This window comes from Saimiri boliviensis, chromosome 1 (assembly GCF_048565385.1).
Source record: "Saimiri boliviensis isolate mSaiBol1 chromosome 1, mSaiBol1.pri, whole genome shotgun sequence".
Taxonomy (NCBI): Eukaryota; Metazoa; Chordata; class Mammalia; order Primates; family Cebidae; genus Saimiri; species Saimiri boliviensis.
Window position 1 is genome coordinate 141,587,141 of NC_133449.1, and position 18,872 is coordinate 141,606,012.

At 46.3% G+C, this 18,872-nt stretch overlaps 2 protein-coding genes across 4 annotated transcripts; one reads left to right on the top strand and one right to left on the bottom strand.

Annotated features, from left to right (window-relative positions):
* The first annotated feature begins 26 nt into the window (after window positions 1-26).
* Window positions 27-7,975, top strand: NIP7 (nucleolar pre-rRNA processing protein NIP7). Of its 3 annotated transcripts, none has more exons than XM_074405510.1 (5): window positions 27-233; window positions 351-437; window positions 527-665; window positions 1,537-1,677; window positions 5,461-7,975. In XM_074405510.1, exons 1-5 carry the CDS (start codon window positions 178-180, stop codon window positions 5,572-5,574), a joined length of 537 nt encoding a protein of 178 aa, XP_074261611.1. In that variant the 5' UTR covers window positions 27-177; the 3' UTR covers window positions 5,575-7,975. The 3 variants fall into 3 exon arrangements, with proteins under 3 accessions (XP_074261611.1, XP_003940025.1, XP_010348992.1); XM_003939976.4 differs by lacking the exon at window positions 5,461-7,975 and adding an exon at window positions 2,257-2,832 and having other exon boundaries at window positions 36-233; XM_010350690.3 differs by lacking the exons at window positions 1,537-1,677; window positions 5,461-7,975 and adding an exon at window positions 2,257-2,832 and having other exon boundaries at window positions 36-233.
* On the bottom strand, window positions 3,146-18,843 carry TMED6 (transmembrane p24 trafficking protein 6). Its single transcript, XM_003939975.3, has 5 exons — window positions 16,829-18,843; window positions 14,950-15,201; window positions 10,546-10,672; window positions 8,077-8,225; window positions 3,146-4,751 (listed from the first exon to the last, which is right to left on the bottom strand). Exons 2-5 carry the CDS (start codon window positions 15,157-15,159, stop codon window positions 4,518-4,520), a joined length of 720 nt encoding a protein of 239 aa, XP_003940024.1. The 5' UTR covers window positions 15,160-15,201; window positions 16,829-18,843; the 3' UTR covers window positions 3,146-4,517.
* Between the last annotated feature and the right edge of the window lie 29 nt (window positions 18,844-18,872).

Genomic DNA, 18,872 nt, shown 5'->3' on the forward strand with positions numbered 1-18,872 from the left:
CTCATCCGGCCGGCTTGCTTTCCCCGGCGGAGGTCCAGGCTACCGGGCACTAGCGAGAGGAAGGCTTGGTTCAGGGCTAGAGAGGCAGGCTTTGGGGTTGCCTGGGAGCTGCGGGGCAGCGAGTTCCGTTTCCGGTTACCGAGGCACGAGGATCTGGTGTTCTAACCCAGTGGGAAAATGCGGCCTTTGACTGAAGAGGAGACCCGTGTCATGTTTGAAAAGATCGCAAAATAGTAGGAGCGCGCGGGGCGGACGAGGGTGTGTGTGTGTGTGTGTCGGGGGGTGACTAGTGGTGGAGTGGGGACGCGGTGCCGTTCGGGCGCGGCCTCCAGTCCTCCTTTTGCCCTCAGCATCGGGGAGAATCTTCAGCTGCTGGTTGACCGGCCCGATGGCACCTACTGTTTCCGGCTGCACAACGACCGGGTGTACTATGTAAGGTGAGGCGGAGAGCAAGCAGCATGGACCCGGGGGAGGGAGTCCTGGGTCCCACCAGCCCCCTTCATCCGCAACCTTGCTCCCCCTTTAGTGAGAAGATTATGAAGCTGGCCGCCAATATCTCTGGGGACAAGCTGGTGTCTCTGGGGACCTGCTTCGGAAAATTCACTAAGACCCACAAGTTTCGGTTGCACGTCACAGCCCTGGATTACCTTGCACCTTATGCCAAGGTTTGTGGGGTGGTTTCCATTCCGCCACGGGCGATGAAATTAAGAATGAGGCAGATTATCAGGCAGCTTCTCTCAGAGTCCCTGTCAGTGTGCTTGGGGGAGTGTCAGCACGTGGAGATGTGCAGAAGCCTTGCAGCTTGGGCATGGTCAAGGATATGGCATGGGAGTGCTGTGTGGCTGCGTAGTGGTAGTTTTCTCCAGCAAAATAGAAAAGCCTGTGCAGACCCAGCTCGAGATCAGAAAGCAAGTAAGTGGCTGCAGTGAGGACACCGGGATCCAGAAAAAGAGCTGTTAACCTGGCCATGGAAGATGATCCTTGTAGAGTTGAGAACTTTTTGCGTTTAATTTATTCTTTTTTTTTCTTTTCTTTCTGACACAGTTCACAATTGTGAATTGCCCAGGCTGGAGTGCAGTGGCATCTTAGTAATCTGTATTTCTTTGCATTTTTTTGCATTTCTCACTCATTTCGGCTAACTGCAGCCTCCGCCTTCCAGATTCTAGCGATTCTCGTGCCTCAGCCCGCTGTGTACCTGGGATTAAAGGTGTGCGCCACCATGCCTGGCTGATATTTTTTGTGTTTTTAGTAGGGACAGGGTTTTGCCATGTTGGCCAGGCTGGTCTCGAACTTCTGGCCTCAAGTGAAACACCTGCCTCAGCCTCCCAAAGTGCTGGGATTACAAGCATGAGCCACTGTGTGAGGCAACTTCCTGCTTTTCTGTTCAGGAGGTGGACAGTTTGAGGGAAACGTGTCTCTCTGTTTCCCTTAAAATTATGTCAGAAAATTATCCACAGATCCAGCAGCTAGCTTGTCTGCAGGGATAGAAATAGTAACGTTTTTGTGTCTCTTGGATTTTACTTCTCTTTCTTACAGTATAAAGTGTGGATAAAGCCTGGTGCAGAGCAATCCTTCCTTTATGGGAACCATGTGTTGAAATCTGGTCTGGGTCGAATCACCGAAAATACTTCTCAGTACCAGGGCGTGGTGGTATACTCCATGGCAGACGTCCCTTTGGTGAGTAAAGAGATGGTTAGCTGTGCCGGGCGCGGTGGCTCAAGCCTGTAATCCCAGCACTTTGGGAGGCCGAGGCGGGTGGATCACAAGGTCGAGAGATCGAGACCATCCTGGTCAACATGGTGAAACCCCGTCTCTACTAAAAATACAAAAAACTAGCTGGGCATGGTGGCGCGTGCCTGTAATCCCAGCTACTCAGGAGGCTGAGGCAGGAGAATTGCCTGAACCCAGGAGGTGGAGGTTGCGGTGAGCCGAGATCGCGCCATTGCACTCCAGCCTGGGTAACAAGAGTGAAACTCCGTCTCAAAAAAAAAAAAAAAAAAGATGGTTAGCTGTTAGAAAAATCAAGTACTCTTATAACTCAATCAAGACAGTTGCAGGTGGGCACAAAAAAAATAATAAGTAGTCTTTTATTCAAGGAGGATATGTTTTTAATCTGTGTGCTTGGGAGACTAAATTCTCAGCACCTTTTGAATTCCAGAAGGACCAGAACTGTATTTTTTCCATCTTTGTTATTTCTAGCCCTCAGTATGGGCATATTGAATGACCAGTGAGTTAGTCTCTTCTTTTGAATCCCAGGGTTTTGGGGTGGCAGCAAAATCTACACAAGACTGCAGAAAAGTAGACCCCATGGCAATTGTGGTGTTTCATCAAGCAGACATTGGGGAATATGTGCGGCATGAAGAGACACTGACTTAAAAGGAACTCATTGCAAGGACAGACGGCTGTGTGGAAGGGCCGAGCTTTGTTTCCTGTGCTTGTGTAGACTCTGTCATCATGTTGAACTTTGTCATCACTCTGACCTCTTCAGGGACTTCTTAGTTTACTGTATTCTCTATCACTGACAAATGCAGGCTGGAATCATACTATATACTGAGATGGCTCAAAAATGGAGTTTCAGATCTTTGTATTTGTGACAACATAGAATACTCTTTCATATTCAAATCAGAGGGCTTCTTGTTCTGAGAAATAGGTTGAAAATCTTTGGAACTAGGAACAAGAATAGCTTATTGTTATCTGCGATAACACTTTGTTTTCTAAACTCATGATAAGAACACATGGATTTTCTTTTTCATTACTATGAAAGATAGACATTGCCATATCAGAACAGTAGGCCACCTGTGGGGTATAACAAATGAAATTTGGCTAAAATAATAGGAGCAATTTGTTCAGCTGTTTTTCTATACACTAAGTGCTGTGCAGTATGGAAGAAAAATGGGTTCAAATCCCAGTTCTGCTACCTACCAGCTTTATGGCCTTGAATGAGTCATTCAGCTTTTCTTTTTAATTTATTTTTTTCATTAATTTTTTTTTAAGATGGGGTTTCACACTGTTGGTCAGGCTGGTCTTGAACTCCTGACCTCAGGTGATCTGCCTGCCTTGGCCTCCAAAGTGCTTGGATTACAGGCGTGAGCCACCACGCCTGGCCATCATTCAGCTTTAATAAGGTTCATTTTCTTTTGTTTAAAAAGACACAAAATTTAAAAAACAGCTTTGGCCATCTACCTGAGAATTATTAGAAATCATGATTGTAGGCTGGGTGCGGTGGCTCACGCTTGTAATCAAAGCACTTTGGGAGGCCAAGGCAGGTGGATCACTTGAGGAGTTCGAGACCAGCCAGGCCAACATGGGGAAACCTCATCTCTAGTGAAAATACAAAAAAATTAGCCAGGTGTGGTGGTGCGTGCCTCTAGTCCTAGCTACTTGTGAGGCTGAGGCAGGAGAATGGCAGTAACCCGGGAGGCAGAGGTTGCAGTGAGCCAAGATCATGCCATTGCACTCCAGCCTGAGCAACAGAGCGAGACTCTGTCTCAAACAAACAAACAAAAAAAAGCAATCATGAGGCCGGGCGTGGTGTGGCTCAAGCCTGTAATCCCAGCACTTTGGGAGGCCGAGGCGAGTGGATCACGAGGTCAAGAGATCGAGACCATCCTGGTCAACATGGTGAAACCCCGTCTCACTGAAAATACAAAAAATTAGCTGGGCATGGTGGCGCGTGCCTGTAATCCCAGGTACTCAGGAGGCTGAGGCAGGAGAATTGCCTGAACCCAGGAGGCGGAGGTTGCGGTGAGCCGAGATCGCGCCATTGCACTCCAGCCTGGGTAACAAGAGCGAAACTCCGTCTCAAAAAAAAAAAAAAAAAAAAAGCAATCATGATTGTAAAGTGTCTAGTATAGTGCCTGGGAAATGATATGTATGGAATAAATGGTAAGAATTATTTTTTTTATATTATATATATTATGTATTCCTGTTATTAAGTGTGGAGTTTATGAGTATAATTTTATTATCTTCTTTTTTACAAGCTGTTTTCTCAGTTTTTTTTCTTGGATGGGATGATCCTAGGCTGGAATGTTTTTTTCATCACTGTGATTTTATAAAATATAATATTTTCTATGAACCTTTACTTACTTGACTCGATTGGACTAAAGACTACCTGTATTGTAAAACTACACTATTTCTTTAATGAATATACTGCTTAATTTCCAAAGGTGAAGTCTTTAAAAATAAAACATTACCAACTCCTGCTTTTACATGTAAGCAAACTTGATTTTGGCCTGTCTTTTTCAGCTCTTCTCCCATCTAAGGTGTTCTGTTAACCTCTAAGCAGACTCGGTGAAAGCTAAGGGACTGCTATATGATAAACAGTATTTTGATACATTTCATACATACTAAAGAACTTTTTCATTGTTATTTTTTATTGCCATTTTGCCTTTTTAGATGTGTGCAGCAGACTAAAACATTATGAGATAAATGGATTTTTGTCCCAGAGTGTTACAAAGCTGATTCGACTAAGCTTCTGCCCCAGAAGAAAAGTGCCAGGGTGCTGTAGTCAGCTTAGCTTAGCATCTTGGCTTCTTTATGTCTGTAGTTGTTGGAACATTGAAGAGACGCTTCAAGAAATACAGTTGCAGGATCCCAGAAAGAATAATAATGAGGCTCTGGGCTGTCGACCACCAGTTCACGTAATGATAGTTTGACTGGAGAAGGAAAAAGTCAGCCATTTTCCTCATCCGGGCAAAGTTGTAGTATCGCCACATATGAAAGATATTGTTCTGCACCTTTTGTGTGCTGTCCTATGAGAGAGAAAATTTTAAAAGGGATTCTTCCAAACCCCCATCTCTCACCTGGGTGCTCACCAGCACTAACCTAAGTTATCTGGATGTCAAATAATTTACCCATATGATTTTAAGATGTATAATACTATTATAGTTATTGATAAACGTTGTGTTTGCTATGTATGATATATGGCCTGGACTTTAGTTTAAAATTTTTGTTTCTGGTTTGTTTTTGTTTTTGTTTTTTTTGAGACGGAGTTTCACTCTTGTTACCCAGGCTGGAGTGCAATGGCGCGATCTCGGCTCACCACAACCTCTGCCTCCTGGGTTTAAGCAATTCTGCCTCAGTCTCCCGAGTAGCTGGGACTACAGGCATGCGCCACCATGCTCAGCTAATTTTTGTGTTTTTAGTAGAGACAGGGTTTCATCATGCTGACCAGGATGGTCTCGATCTCTTGACCTCGTGATCCACCCGCCTTGGCCTCCCAAAGTGCTGGGATTACAGGCCTAAGCCACCATGCCTGGCTGTTTCTGTTTTTTGAGATGGTCTCACTTTTTTGCCCAGGCTGGAATACAGTGGTGCAGTCACAGCTCATGCAGCCTTAACCTTCTGGGCTCAAGTGATCTTCCCACCTCAGCCTCCCTAGCAGCTGGGACTGCAGGCACATGCCACCACACCCAACTAATTTTTTTTTTTTTTTTTTTTTTTTTTTTTTTTTTTCGGTAGAGATGGAGTTTCACTGTTTCCCAGGCTAGTCTCAAACTCCTGGGCTCAAGCGATCCTACCTTGGCCTTCCAGAGTGCTGGGATTACAGGTGTTGAGCCACCTCACCTGGCCTAAAATGGGCAAAGGAATCGAATAGACATTTCTCCAGAGAAGATACAGAGATGGCCAGTAAGCACATGGAAAGATGCTCAACGTTATTAATCATTAGGGAAATACAACTCAAAACTGCAAGATAACATTTCACATCCATTATGATGGCTTCAACAAAAAAGAAAATAACAAGTGGTGAGGAAGTAGAGAAATTAGACCTTCGTACACTACTAGAAGGAGCTTAAAATGGTTTAGCCACTGTGGTAAACAGTCTCCAGCAATTCCACTTTCAGGTATACAGAAATGAAAACATGGTAACACAAAAACTTGTATGGAAATGCTCATAGCAGTGTTATGATAGCCAGAAGGTAGAAAAACCTAAATGTCCATCATGTCCATCAACTGATGAATGGATAAATAAGATGTATATCCATAAAACAATATTATTCAGCCATAAAGAGAAATAAAAGGCCGGGCGCGGTGGCTCAAGCCTGTAATCCCAGCACTTTGGGAGGCCGAGGCGGGTGGATCACGAGGTCGAGAGATCGAGACCATCCTGGTCAACATGGTGAAACCCCGTCTCTACTAAAAATACAAAAAAATTAGCTGGGCATGGTGGCACGTGCCTGTAATCCCAGCTGGAGGCTGAGGCAGGAGAATTGCCTGAACCCGGGAGGCGGAGGTTGCGGTGAGCCGAGATCGCGCCATTGCACTCCAGCCTGGGTAGCAAGAGCGAAACTCCGTCTCAAAAAAAAAAAAAAAAAAAAAAAAAAGAGAGAAATAAAAGTACTGATACATGCTACAATGTGGATGAACCTTGAGAGCATGCTAAATTAAAGAAGCCAGTCTTGGCTGGGCACGGTGGTTCACAGTTGTAATCCCAAGACTTTGGGAGGCCAAGGTGGATAGATCACCTGAGGTCAAGAGTTCGAAACCAGCTTGGCCAACATGGTGACAATTGTCTCTACTGAAAATGCAAAAATTAGTTGGCATGGTGTTGGGTGCCTGTAATCCCAGCTACTTGGGAGGTTAAGGCAGGAGAATCCCTTGAACCCTGGAGGCGGAGGTTGCAGTGAGCAGAGACTATGCTATTGCACTCCATCCTAGACAAGAAGAAGGAAGCTCCATCTCAAAAAATAAAAGTAAGCCAGACAAAAAAGGCCACGTATTGTGTGGTTCCACTTAAATACAGTATATGGAGGCCAGCCACAGTGGCTCAAAGTGTTGAGTAATCTCAGCACAGTAGCTCAAAATGCATAGTAATTTCAGGTCAGTGTCTCAAAGTGCTGAATCTCAGCACTTTGGCAAGCTGAGCTGGGAGGATTGCTTGAGCGTAGGAGGTTGAGACTGCAGTGAGCTGTGATCAAACCACCGCACACCCCATCCTGGACAATAAGAGTGAGACCATGTCTCAAAAATTAAGTACAGAACAGGTAAATCTATAGAGACAATAGAATAGTGATTGGCAGGCCTGGGGTGATAAGAGAATGGGAGAATGACTAATGGGTAGTGGGATTGGGAGGGGGTGGGGTTGATAAACTTCTAGAATTAGATGCTAATAGTTGCACAACCTTGTGAATATACTAAAAAAACCACTTAATTATACACTTTAAGATGGTGTATGGCCGGGCGCGGTGGCTCAAGCCTGTAATCCCAGCACTTTGGGAGGCCGAGGCGGGTGGATCACGAGGTCGAGAGATCGAGACCATCCTGGTCAACATGGTGAAACCCCGTCTCTACTAAAAGGTGCAAAAAATTAGCTGGGCATGGTGGCGTGTGCCTGTAATCCCAGCTACTTAGGAGGCTGAGGCAGGAGAATTGCCTGAGCCCAGGAGGCGGAGGTTGCGGTGAGCCGAGATCGCGCCATTGCACTCCAGCCTGGGTAACAAGAGTGAAACTCCGTCTCAAAAAAAAAAAAAAAAAAAAAAGATGGTGTATGGTAGATAAATTATATCTCAATTTCAAGAAAACAGGCTAAGAGTTAAGACTTTGAGGGGAAAAATTTACAGGAAAAAAGAAAAACGCAATGAGCCAGATTTGGCCTGTGAGCCATACATAGTTTGCCAACCCTTGGTATAAAACAAGAGGAATTTCAAGTGCTTCAAGTTATTTATTAAAAGATAAACATCGGCCGGGCGCGGTGGCTCAAGCCTGTAATCCTAGCACTTTGGGAGGCCGAGGCGGGTGGATCACGAGGTCAAGAGATCGAGACCATCCAGGCCAACATGGTGAAACCCCGTCTCTACCAAAAATACAAAAAATTAGCTGGACATGGTGGCGCGTGCCTGTAATCCCAGCTACTCAGGAGGCTGAGGCAGGAGAATTGCCTGAACCCAGGAGACGGAGGTTGCGGTGAGCCGAGATCGCACCATTGCACTCCAGCCTGGGTAACAAGAGCGAAACTCTGCCTAAAAAAAAAGATAAACATCCCCTTGCCTGTTTGGTTTCTACCTAAATGAAGCCATCTTCCCTCCAAAGTTAAAATTGGTTTCCACAGATGTTTCTCTTCACAAAACACTTCCTTACCTCTATTGCATCCAGAGTATCGTTCAGTTGTTTTCTTTCCTTTCGTTTGTGATCAGTCTCAGGCCCCTCATAGAAGACTCCAAAGTTGAGGTACACTTGCACGGAAGCGAAGTGATTATGCTGATTACTTAGACAAAGCTGATAAAAACCTGTAAGAATTCCTAGATCATTACCAAGTCTTTGGTCTCCTACCCTTTGTTAAGAAATTCCTGGAGGTATCTGTCCTCCAGTGTTGGAATTGCTATTTAGCACGTTCTTTTTACTTAGAAAGTACAAATATCCCATTTTTGACATGGAAGACACAGATGTTGTGTGAAACTTATACTAAATATTACTTATTCTATTTGGCCAAATTTTAGTAACTTTAGTTCTTTCCATACCAGGTAGCAAACAATGTTTTCTCTCTCTCTTACAACATAAAATTCCCACATCTTGTATTAAGGAGCCCCTGCTCAACAGACTGAGTTGAAATTAAGAGCATGGTGTTTGCCTGGTCCTTGTATACCATTAGAGCGAGGGACACCATCTTGAACTTAGATTACAGGGAAAAAAAAAAGATGCATAGTGCATGAAAGCAGCTCTCCTGCTGGAGTGATTGCCTCCAAGGGCGTCTGTGCAGTGACTGATGGTTTGGGATATCTGCTGGTGCTGGGGTTGCCTCTCTGTGTGCAGGGGTGGAGGGGACAGGTGGAAGATAAGGTGGTGGTATTTGAAAGTCAAAATGGCAGGGTGCGGTGGGGTGTGCCTGTAGTCCCAGCTACTTGGGAGGCTGAGGCTGGAGGATCTCTTGAGTCTAGGAGTTCTGAGCTATCGTGTGCTATGCCGATTGGGTGTCCACACTAAATTTGGCATCAATATGGTGACCTCCCGGGAGCTGGGGACCACCAAGTTGCCTAAGGAGGGGTGAACCAGCCCAGGTCAGAAACGGAGCAGGTCAAAACCCCCGTGCTGATCAGTAAGGGGATTGTGCCTGTGAATAGCCACTACACTCCAGCCTGGGCAACATAGCGAGACCCTGTCTCTTAAAAAACAAAAAGAAAGTCAAAATGATTGAAAGGTACTACAGGCATGTAGTGCCCAAAGATGTTCCAAATTTTTTTTGAGATGGAGTCTCACTCTGTCACCCAGGCTGCAATGCAGTGGCGTGATCTCAGCTCACAGTAGCCTCTGCCTCCTGGGTTGAAGCGATTCTCCTGCCTCAGCCTCCCAATCCAAGTAGCTGGGATTACAGGCGCCCGCCACCACGCCCAGCTAATTTTTGTATTTTTAGTAAAGATGAGATTTCACCATATTGGTCAAACTAGTCTCGGACTCCTGACCTCAGGTGATATCTCACATAGCCATACATTTATTTTCTTTTCCTTTTTTTTTGAGATGGAGTTTTGCTCTTGTTGCCCCGGCTGGAGTACAATGGCGTGATCTCGCCCACCCTGGCTTCCCAAAGTGGTGGGATTACAAGCATAAGCCACTGCACCCGGCCTGTTCAAGATCTTTTAACACTGATACACATCCTGTGCTTCACAGTGAAGGACTGTCTGATGCCCCTACTGAGAAAACGTCTTTTTTAGTGCAGCTGGCTAGTAAAGAGGGCATTTAAGACACTGGTGTTATCCAAAGCGGGACAGGCTTGACCTGGCTGGAGGAGTGCTTTATTGTGGAGTGTGGATATCTCACATGGCCATGCGTTTTCTTTTCTTTTCTTTTTTTCTTTTTTTTGAGATGGAGTTTTGCTCTTGTTTCCCAGGCTGGAGTACAATGGCTCGATCTTGGCTCATTATAACCTCCATCTCCTGGTTTCAAGTGATTCTCCTGCCTCAGCCTCCTGAGTAGCTGGGAATGCAGGCATGCACCACCACGCCCTGCTAATTTTGTAATTTTAGTAGATATGGGGTTTCTCCCTGTTGATCAGGCTGGTCTTGAACTCCTGACCTCAGGTGATCCGCCCGCCTCAGCCTCCCAATGTGCTGGGATTACAGGGGTGAGCCATCACGCCTGGCCAGCCATGTGTTTTCTTTTGTTCTGCATCTGCTTTTAGTAATTGGCTCAAATATTCCGATGACTGGAAAGAAATGTTTCCCTGTAATACATTTGTTAATTGGAATTCTGTATTATAAATGGGTCTCTGTTTTTTGGTCACTTTCCCAGAATCTGATCAATTGGAGACAATGAGGTAAAAGTGAGCTGCTTGCCTCCCTTCCTCTCCCCTCCTTCCCCTCCTCCCTCCTCCCCTAAAAAAGAAAAAAAGAAAAAAAAAAGATTGAGCTGCTCACCTGGAGATGCTGCCCCCAAATTATCAGTAGACTGCCACTTGGCATCCTTGGAGGTCAGCAGTCTCTAGGAATACTGGTTTTTGGTGTTAAAGGCTGATTTTTTTCCTACTGTTTAAACATCTCTGCATGCATCCTCATTATTTCCCTAATTTTATAGCATCTTATGACTATTATGATAGCCATGGTCATGAAAACAGACCTGTCTCTTGGGTAGAGAAGTTAATTTGGCCCCGAACATCCTGGGAAGTGTCTATGAGAAATCCCTGTGGGTTGTGTGCAGTGGCAGCAACATGCCGGTCATGTGACATCCCCACTGTCCGCTGAACCTGCCAAGACACATTAAATAGTGAGCAAAGCCCCTGCTACATCAAGAGGAAGCCAGCTGAGTGGTAAGATTGATGTCCCACAGTCATCAGCACAGGGGTCTCAGCTGGGGTGGGACTGCACAACCCCCTGCTGGGTTTTGGAATTGACTGGAGGATTCTGAGGTGTCACAGTGATGGTGTTAAGGGGAGGATGCACAGCAATGCTGAATGTCTGCAACATTAGAAACAGTAAAGTAGGACAAAGAACTGCCCAGAATGCCACCAGCACCCCTGTCGAGCCAGGCGTTAATCCCAGCACTTTGGGAGGCTGAGGCGGGTGGATCACAAGGTCAAGAGATTGAGACCATCCTGGTCAACAAGGTGAAACTCCATCTCTACTAAAAACACAAAAAAGCCGGGCGCGGTGGCTCAAGCCTGTAATCCCAGCACTTTGGGAGGCCGAGGCGGGTGGATCACGAGGTCAAGAGATCGAGACCATCCCGGTCAACACAGTGAAACCCCGTCTCTACTAAAAATACAAAAAATTAGCTGGGCATGGTGGCACGTGCCTGTAATCCCAGCTACTCAGGAGGCTGAGGCAGGAGAATTGCCTGAACCCAGGAGGCGGAGGTTGCGATGAGCCGAGATCGCGCCATTGCACTCCAGCCTGGGTAACAACAGCAAAACTCTGTCTCAAAAAAAAAAAAAAAAAAAACACAAAAATTAGCTGGGCATGGTGGCGCACACCTGTAGTCCTAGCTACTTGGGAGGCTGAAGTAGGAGAATTGCTTGAACTCAGGAGGTGGAGGTTGCAGTGAGCCAAGATTGTGCCATTGCACTCCAGCCTGGGTAACAAGAGCGAAACTCCATCTCAAAAAAAAAAAAGAAGGAAAGAAGGAGACATGTCTTGCTTGGACCACACAGCTGAAGTGGATGATTTGGGCCGGGCATGGTGGCTCACACCTGTAATCCCAGCATTTTGGGAGGCCGAGGCAGATGGATCGCAAGGTCAAGAGTTCAAGAACGGCCTGGCCAACATGGTGAAACCCCGTCTCTACTAAAAATATACAAAAATTGGCCAGGCATAGTGGCTCACACTTGTAATCCTAGCACTTTGGGAGGCTGAGGCAGGTGGATTGCCTGACCTCAGGAGTTCCAGACCAGCCTGGGCAACTCGGTGAAACTTCGTCTCTACTAAAATACAAAAATTAGCTGGGCATGGCAGCATGTGCCTGTAGTCCCAGCTACTTGGGAGGCTGAGGCAGGAGAACTGCTTGAACCCAGGAGGTGGAGGTTGCAGTGAGCAGAAATCACACCATTGCACTCCAGCCTGGATGACAGAGCAAGACTCTGGCTCTACAAAAAAAAAAAATAATAATAATACAAAAATTAGCCAGGCATGGTGGTGTGTGACTGTAATCCCAGCTACTCGGGAGGCTGAGGCAGGAAAATCACTTGTACCTGGGAGATGGAGTTGCAGTGAGCCAAGATCATGCCACTGCACTCCAGCCTCAGTGGCAGAGCAAGACTCTGTCTTAAAAAAAAAGTACAATTCTGGTTGTAGAGTTGTCTTTTTTCTTTTTTTGAGACAGTGTCACCCTGTCACCCAGGCTGGAGTGCAGTGGCTCGATCTTGGCTCAATGCAACCCCCATCTCCCAGGTTCAAGCAATTCTCACAACTCAGTCACTCAAGTAAGCTGGGATTACAGGCAGGAGCCACCAAGCCCAGCTAAGTTTTGTATTTTTAGTAGAGATGGGGTTTTGCCATATTGCCTGAGATGGTCTCAAACTCCTGACCTCAGGTGATCCGCCTGCCTCAGCCTCCCAAAGTGCTGGGATTACAAGTGTGAGCCACCGCCCCCGGCCTGGCTGTAAAATTCTTGAATGAAGTTGCTTGGTGGTTGAGCTCCCCGAAGGTGTCCCAGGTTTGGGCATTTGCTGCTTGGCAGTGCACACCTACAGCAAGCACTCCATGGACACTCGCTCCCAAGTTAGATCTTGATTAGCCCAGGCCACGGTAAGCTGAGTAGTGGCTGCTGTTCTAACATAAATTCAGAGGTAAGAAAAGGCTCTGATAAGTTTATTTAAAATAAATGTTGTTACAGTGGAGTGGAATAAGATCAACATAGTCTATTACTATGTAAACAAAAATTAGTAAGTTAACAGATTTTTAAGATAAAGAACAAGCCGGGCGCGGTGGCTCAAGCCTGTAATCCCAGCACTTTGGGAGGCTGAGGCGGGTGGATCACGAGGTCGAGAGATCGAGACCATCCTGGTCAACATGGTGAAACCCCGTCTCTACTAAAGATACAAAAAATTAGCTGGGCATGGTGGCACGTGCCTGTAATCCCAGCTACTCAGGAGGCTGAGGCAGGAGAATTGCCTGAGCCCAGGAGGCGGAGGTTGCGGTGAGCCGAGATCGCGCCATTGCACTCCAGCCTGGGTAACAAGAGCGAAACTCCGTCTCAAAAAAAAAAAAAAAAAAAAAAAGATAAAGAACAAAGGAAATCAATAGCCTCTAACTTTAATATTGAGCTCACCATCCTGGGACAGCATGTAAGAACATAGAATGGGGCCGGGCGCGGTGGCTCACGCCTGTAATCCCAGCACTTTTGGAGGCCGAGATGGGTGGATCATGAGGTCAAGAGATCGAGACCATCCTGGTCAACATGGTGAAACCCTGTCTCTACTAAAAATACAAAAAATTAGCTGGGCATGGTGGCGCGTGCCTGTAACCCCAGCTACTCCGGAGGCTGAGGCAGGAGAATTGCCTGAACCCAGGGGGCGGAAGTTGCGGTGAGCCGAGATCGCGCCATTGCGCTCCAGCCTGGGTAACAAGAGCGAAACTCCGTCTCAAAAAAAAAAACAAAAAACATAGAATGGAAAAAAATCCTTGACCTATGAACAGGTAACTTGAAAACAATTACCTTCCTAAAAAAGAAAAAAAAAATAGGATTGTCTGACTGAATAGAAAAAACTTGAGCTAGTGATTCTCCAATTTGCCAGAATTTCTCCTAAAGGCAGCAACAGAGTCTTTACTCCCCCACCCCCATAAACTGAAGTGGCCTTTTTTTTTTTTTTTTTTTTGAGACAGAGTTTTGCTGTTGTTGCCCAGGCTGGAGTGCAATGGCGCGATCTCAGCTCACTGCAACCTCCGCCTCCTGGGTTCAAGTGATTCTCTGCCTCAATCCCCCATGTCCTTGGGATAACAGGTGCCTGCCACCACGCCCAGCTAATTTTTGTTATTTTTTAGTAGAGATAGGGTATCATCATGTTGGCCAGGCTGGTCTCAAACTCCTGACCTTGCCGGGCGCAGTGGCTCAAGCCTGTAATCCCAGCACTTTGGGAGGCTGAGGCGGGTGGATCATGAGGTCAAGAGATCGAGACCATCCTGGTCAACAAGGTGAAACCCCGTCTCTACTAAAAATACAAAAAGTTAGCTGGGCATGGTGGTGCGTGCCTGTAATCCCAGCTACTTAGGAGGCTGAGGCAGGAGAATTGCCTGAGCCCAGGAGGCGGAGGTTGCGGTGAGCCGAGATCGTGCCATTGCACTCCAGCCTGGGTAACAAGAGCGAAACTCCGTCTCAAAAAACAAAACAAAAAAAAAACATGGTGAAACCCCGTCTCTACTAAAAATACAAAAAATTAGCTGGGCATGGTGGTGCGTGCCTGTAATCCCAGCTACTCAGGAGGCTGAGGCAGGAGAATTGCCTGAGCCCAGGAGGCGGAGGTTGTGGTGAGCCGAGATCGCGCCATTGCACTCCAGCCTGGGTAACAAGAGTGAAACTCCGTCTCAAAAAACAAACAAACAAACAAACAAAAACAAACAAACAAACAAAAAAACTCCTGACCTCAGGTGATCCACCCTCCTTGGCCTCCTAAGTGCTGGAATTACAGGTGTGAGCCACCGTGCTCGGCCATGAAGTGGCTTTCTTTGAAATCTCTGGATCAGTCTCCAAAGCACCATATCCATTTTAATATTTTAAAAATGTATTCTCTCCCTTCTTACCCACAAATCCGAGTACATGTAATCATGACCTCTTCAGAAAGAGGCATCCCATCTGCCCCATGGCTTTGAGCATGACCCCTTATGTGAGAAACCAAACCATATGTTTTAGCTTCTGTTGATTATTCACCCATCTGGAGTTTCCCTCTAACTGCAGTTCAATTTCATTAACAGGTAGGGAATCACAGCATGATAAAGACAACCTGACTTTGTCTTCATCTAAAACCTGATCCACATTATGAGTAAATAAGAAAAAAAAAAAAGTCCCCAGTATGGCCAGTCACCCACATACCTCGTAACTGAAATAGAAGTATCCAGTCTGGTGGGCAAATTGCCAAAAGCATTCCGTGCCTCCTGGAGGGATCATGATGGCAAAGTCATATCTGTCAGCTCCACGGAAGGGTGGCTGGTCCCCAGAGCCACTCAGTTCTGTCTTCTGGCTCCTGGCAACTGTCACCAGATTCAAAACCACCAGCCCAGCCCCAAAGAGCAAGGGGGACATGCTGCTTTCTGGAGCCTCCTTTGCAGGTGAACTGCTCGCAGCCTAGGAGAATCAAGTCGTTGAGACAACCACTGGGGTAATGATTAACTGCACAAGTCACATTTAGGCCCATTTCAGAGCCACACATAGATATTCATAATAGAACTGCCATGATACTCCCGTGTTTGGCTCACAGGAGGAAGTTTTGCTTTAACCTCATAAACTCAGTGGCTTACCAGACCTACTTCATGGGTGCTACATAGAATCTGCCACCTCAGAAGAGGTCTTTCCACCCTTCCTTAGGGTTGTCATTTTTTAGTTCTTGCTTCTTGGGGATATATCGGGTAAGTTTATAACTTTGTGAATACACTGACAAAAATTTGGCTAGGGAGCTTGTTCTCTTACGTCAAATTGCTCCTATAAACACTTATCTCTGCCCAATACTGCAGCTCAGAGCAAATCACAGCATGTGTGTGTGCAAATGGATGAACAGTGCCAAGATGATGCTCACACCCCTCCATTGATAGTCCTCGTCCTGACACCTTCCACGTAATAGTCACCTAAAGCTATCCAAACCCACTGAAAGACGGTATTATTAAAAACCTCAATCTTTTTCTTTTTTCCTAAGACAGAGTGTTACTCTGTTGCCCAGGCTAAAGTGCAGTGGTGCAACCTTGGTTCACTGCAACCTCCACTTCCCGGGTTCTCGAGTAGCTGAAACTACAGGCACCCACCACTATACCCAGCTAAATTTTGTATTTTTAGTAGAGACAGGGTTTTACCATGTGGGCCAGGCTGGTCTCAAACTCCTGACCTCAGGTGATCCACCCGCCTGGGCCTCCTAGAGTGCTGAGATTACAGGCGTGAGGCACCACGCCCAGCCTTAGATCTTTTTTTCCTCTGGGACGGAGTCTTGCTCTGTTGCCCAGGCTGGAGTGCAGTGGTGTGATCTCAGCTCACTGTAACCTCCGCCGCCCAGGTTCAAGCAATTCCCTGCCTCAGCCTCCTGAGTAACTGGGATTACAGGTACCCGCCACCATGCCTAGCTAATTTTTGAATTTTTAGCAGAGATAGGGTTTCACCATCTTGGCCAGGCTGGTCTTTAACTCCTGATCTCGTGATCTACCCTTGGCCTCCCAAAGTGCTGGGATTACAGGCGTGAGGCATCATGTCTGGCTGATCTTCCTTTTATTCATGTCTTCTTCAGCACCCATAGGGAGGAAACAGCTATCTAGAACCCACTTAAAGACAATTATATTATTCACATCCTCAATCTTTATTCTTTTGTTCATGATTTCAACATTCACCCACTTCATAGCAGGCAGTGAGCTAACATTTACCTGCATCTTATTCTCATAATAGCTCTGCAAGGGAGGTACTGTGAGCTCCAGTATTAGAGATGAGAACACAGACATTTAGAGATTCCAGTGGTGGCTCACAGTCCCACAAACACACTTGGCAGAACTGGGTCCCCGGTGGGAGCTCATGCTCTTAACCACCAGGACAGTGTTTTTCATTCTTGAGCTGTCAGTCTCTGAGTTCTGACACTGCCTAAACATTTATTAGACATAATCTTTTTTTTTTTTTTGCTTCCTTGAGACAGTATCACTCGGTCTTCCAGGCTGGAGTGCAGTGGCACAAACATAGCTCATTGCAGCCTTACCCTCTTGGGCTCAAACGATCCTCCTACCTCAGCCTCCCGAATAGCTGGGTCCACAGGAGTGTACCACCACACCTGCCTGATTTCTGTATTGTTTGTAGAGATGGGGTTTCACCATGTTGCCCAGGTTGGTCTCAAACTCCTGGGCTCAAGTGATCCCCATGCTTTGGCCTCCCGAAGTGCTAGGATTACTGCGCCTGGTCTTAGTCATAATCTTAAAAAACAGAAACAAAAAAACAGTATTAACACCTTCTAGCAATTATTTGCATTGACTCAGTGTCACAAGCTAATAAAGCAGAAAACAGACTCTGTAAGTGTGGTTCAGTTCTAGCAAAGGTCAAATGATATCCCAGCACTCTGGGAGCACAGTGGCTTGTGGCAGTCTCGCTCAAGTGACAGGTGTAAGAGGCTGGAAACTTCTCTCGACACATGTGACACAGGCATCCCCCACCCGAGTCGCACCAACATCGCAGTCCCAGCACTACTCATGTCATAAGCAGTGACATGGATTCAGCAAAACAATCATCAGTTCATGGTAAGCTTTATAGTTCTACAGAAGTTGTAAGCAGTTTTATCTCTGTACACATTTCAATAACAATAATAAAAACAACACTGAATTATGTGAAAAAATATTAACGAACATAGGCATTCTCAAGTTGGAGAAACACTGATTAGGATATTTTGCTTCCCTAAATGCATCAGTTTCACTCTTCTTCCTGGAAAGTGCCATCGAGTTAAAGGAGAGTTGAGAGGACAAAAGCTTCTGGATTCTAATCCGGTTCAGAGGGAGACCAAACCAACTGCAAGCAGAAGGTGGCTGGCTCGAGAGGAGCTCAAATTCTCAACTTCTCCCTGTGGTTTCATTTGGGGTTGGTTGATAGAAGAAAAATAGGTACTAAACCCCTAAACACAGTTAATAGGTAATGAAGCTGTACGAAGTTTCCAACTTGTAACTAATGGATGAATTTTTTTTAAAATTTTGAGATGGAGTCACTCAGTCTGGAGTGCAATGAGGTGATCTCAGCTCACTCCAACCTCCACCTCCCGGATTCAATCAATTCTGCCTCAGCGTCCCGAGTAGCTGGGATTACAGGTGTCTGCCACCACACCCAGCTAATTTTTTGTATTTTTTCTAGAGATGGGGTTTCATCATGTTTGCCAGCTGGTCTTGAAATCCTGACCTCAGGTGATCCTATCCGCCTCAGCCTCCCAAAGTGCTGGGATTATAGGTGTGAGCCACCGCATCTGGCCAGTTTTGTTTTGTTTTCAGATGGAGTCTCGCTCTGTTGCCAAGGCTAGAGTGCAGTGGTGCGATCTTGGCTCATTGCAACCTCCACCTCCAGAGTTCAAGTGCTTCTCCTGCCTCAGCCTCCTGAATAGCTGGGATTACAGGTGCCCGCCACCACGTCTGGCTAATTTTTGTATTTTTAGTACAGACAGCATTTCACTATGTTGGCCAGCCTAGTCTCGAACTCCTGACCTCAAGTGATCCACCCGTCTCGGCCTCCCAAAGTGCTGGGATTACAGGCATTAGCCATTATGAGGAATTTTAAAACTTTAGCATTTTTTTAATCCTTGCCTTTTAGTCACTCAGAAGTGAGAAACGGGGAATTCTTTTGTTCCCAGAAAAGAGATATGACGAAACAGACAGGTTAAGAAGAAATTTCCACATCCTCCGTCTGACATAGCTTCCAAGAACTAAAACATTCAATACAGTCTGACATCAGCTTCTTATTATTTTTTTTTTTTTTGAGACGGAGTTTCGCTCTTGCTACCCAGGCTGGAGTGCAATGGCGTGATCTCGGCTCACCGCAACCTCCGCCTCCTGGGTTCAGGCAATTCTCCTGCCTCAGCCTCCTGAGTAGCTGGGATTACAGGCACGTGCCACCATGCCCAGCTCATTTTTTGTATTTTTAGTCGAGACGGGGTTTCACCGTGTTGACCAGGATGGTCTCGATCTCCTGACCTCGTGATCCACCCGCCTCAGCCTCCCAAAGTGCTGGGATTACAGGCTTGAGCCACCGCGCCCGGCTGACATCAGCTTCTTAATCAAGATAGTTCAGCAAAGTTTGTT

Bases quoted from the DNA above. Each gene is read 5' to 3' on its own strand.
- NIP7 (XM_003939976.4), top strand. From the start codon at position 178: ATGCGGCCTTTGACTGAAGAGGAGACCCGTGTCATGTTTGAAAAGATC. The intron at 438-526 runs GTGAGGCGGAGA...CTCCCCCTTTAG, and splicing joins GACCGGGTGTACTATGTAAG to TGAGAAGATTATGAAGCTGG. The intron at 666-1,536 runs GTTTGTGGGGTG...TCTTTCTTACAG, and splicing joins ACCTTGCACCTTATGCCAAG to TATAAAGTGTGGATAAAGCC.
- TMED6 (XM_003939975.3), bottom strand. From the start codon at position 15,159: ATGTCCCCCTTGCTCTTTGGGGCTGGGCTGGTGGTTTTGAATCTGGTG. The intron at 10,673-14,949 runs GTATGTGGGTGA...GTGTCTTGGCAG, and splicing joins ACTTCTATTTCAGTTACGAG to GTTCAGCGGACAGTGGGGAT. The intron at 8,226-10,545 runs GTCTGTTTTCAT...GAATTCTTACAG, and splicing joins CTTCTCTACCCAAGAGACAG to GTTTTTATCAGCTTTGTCTA.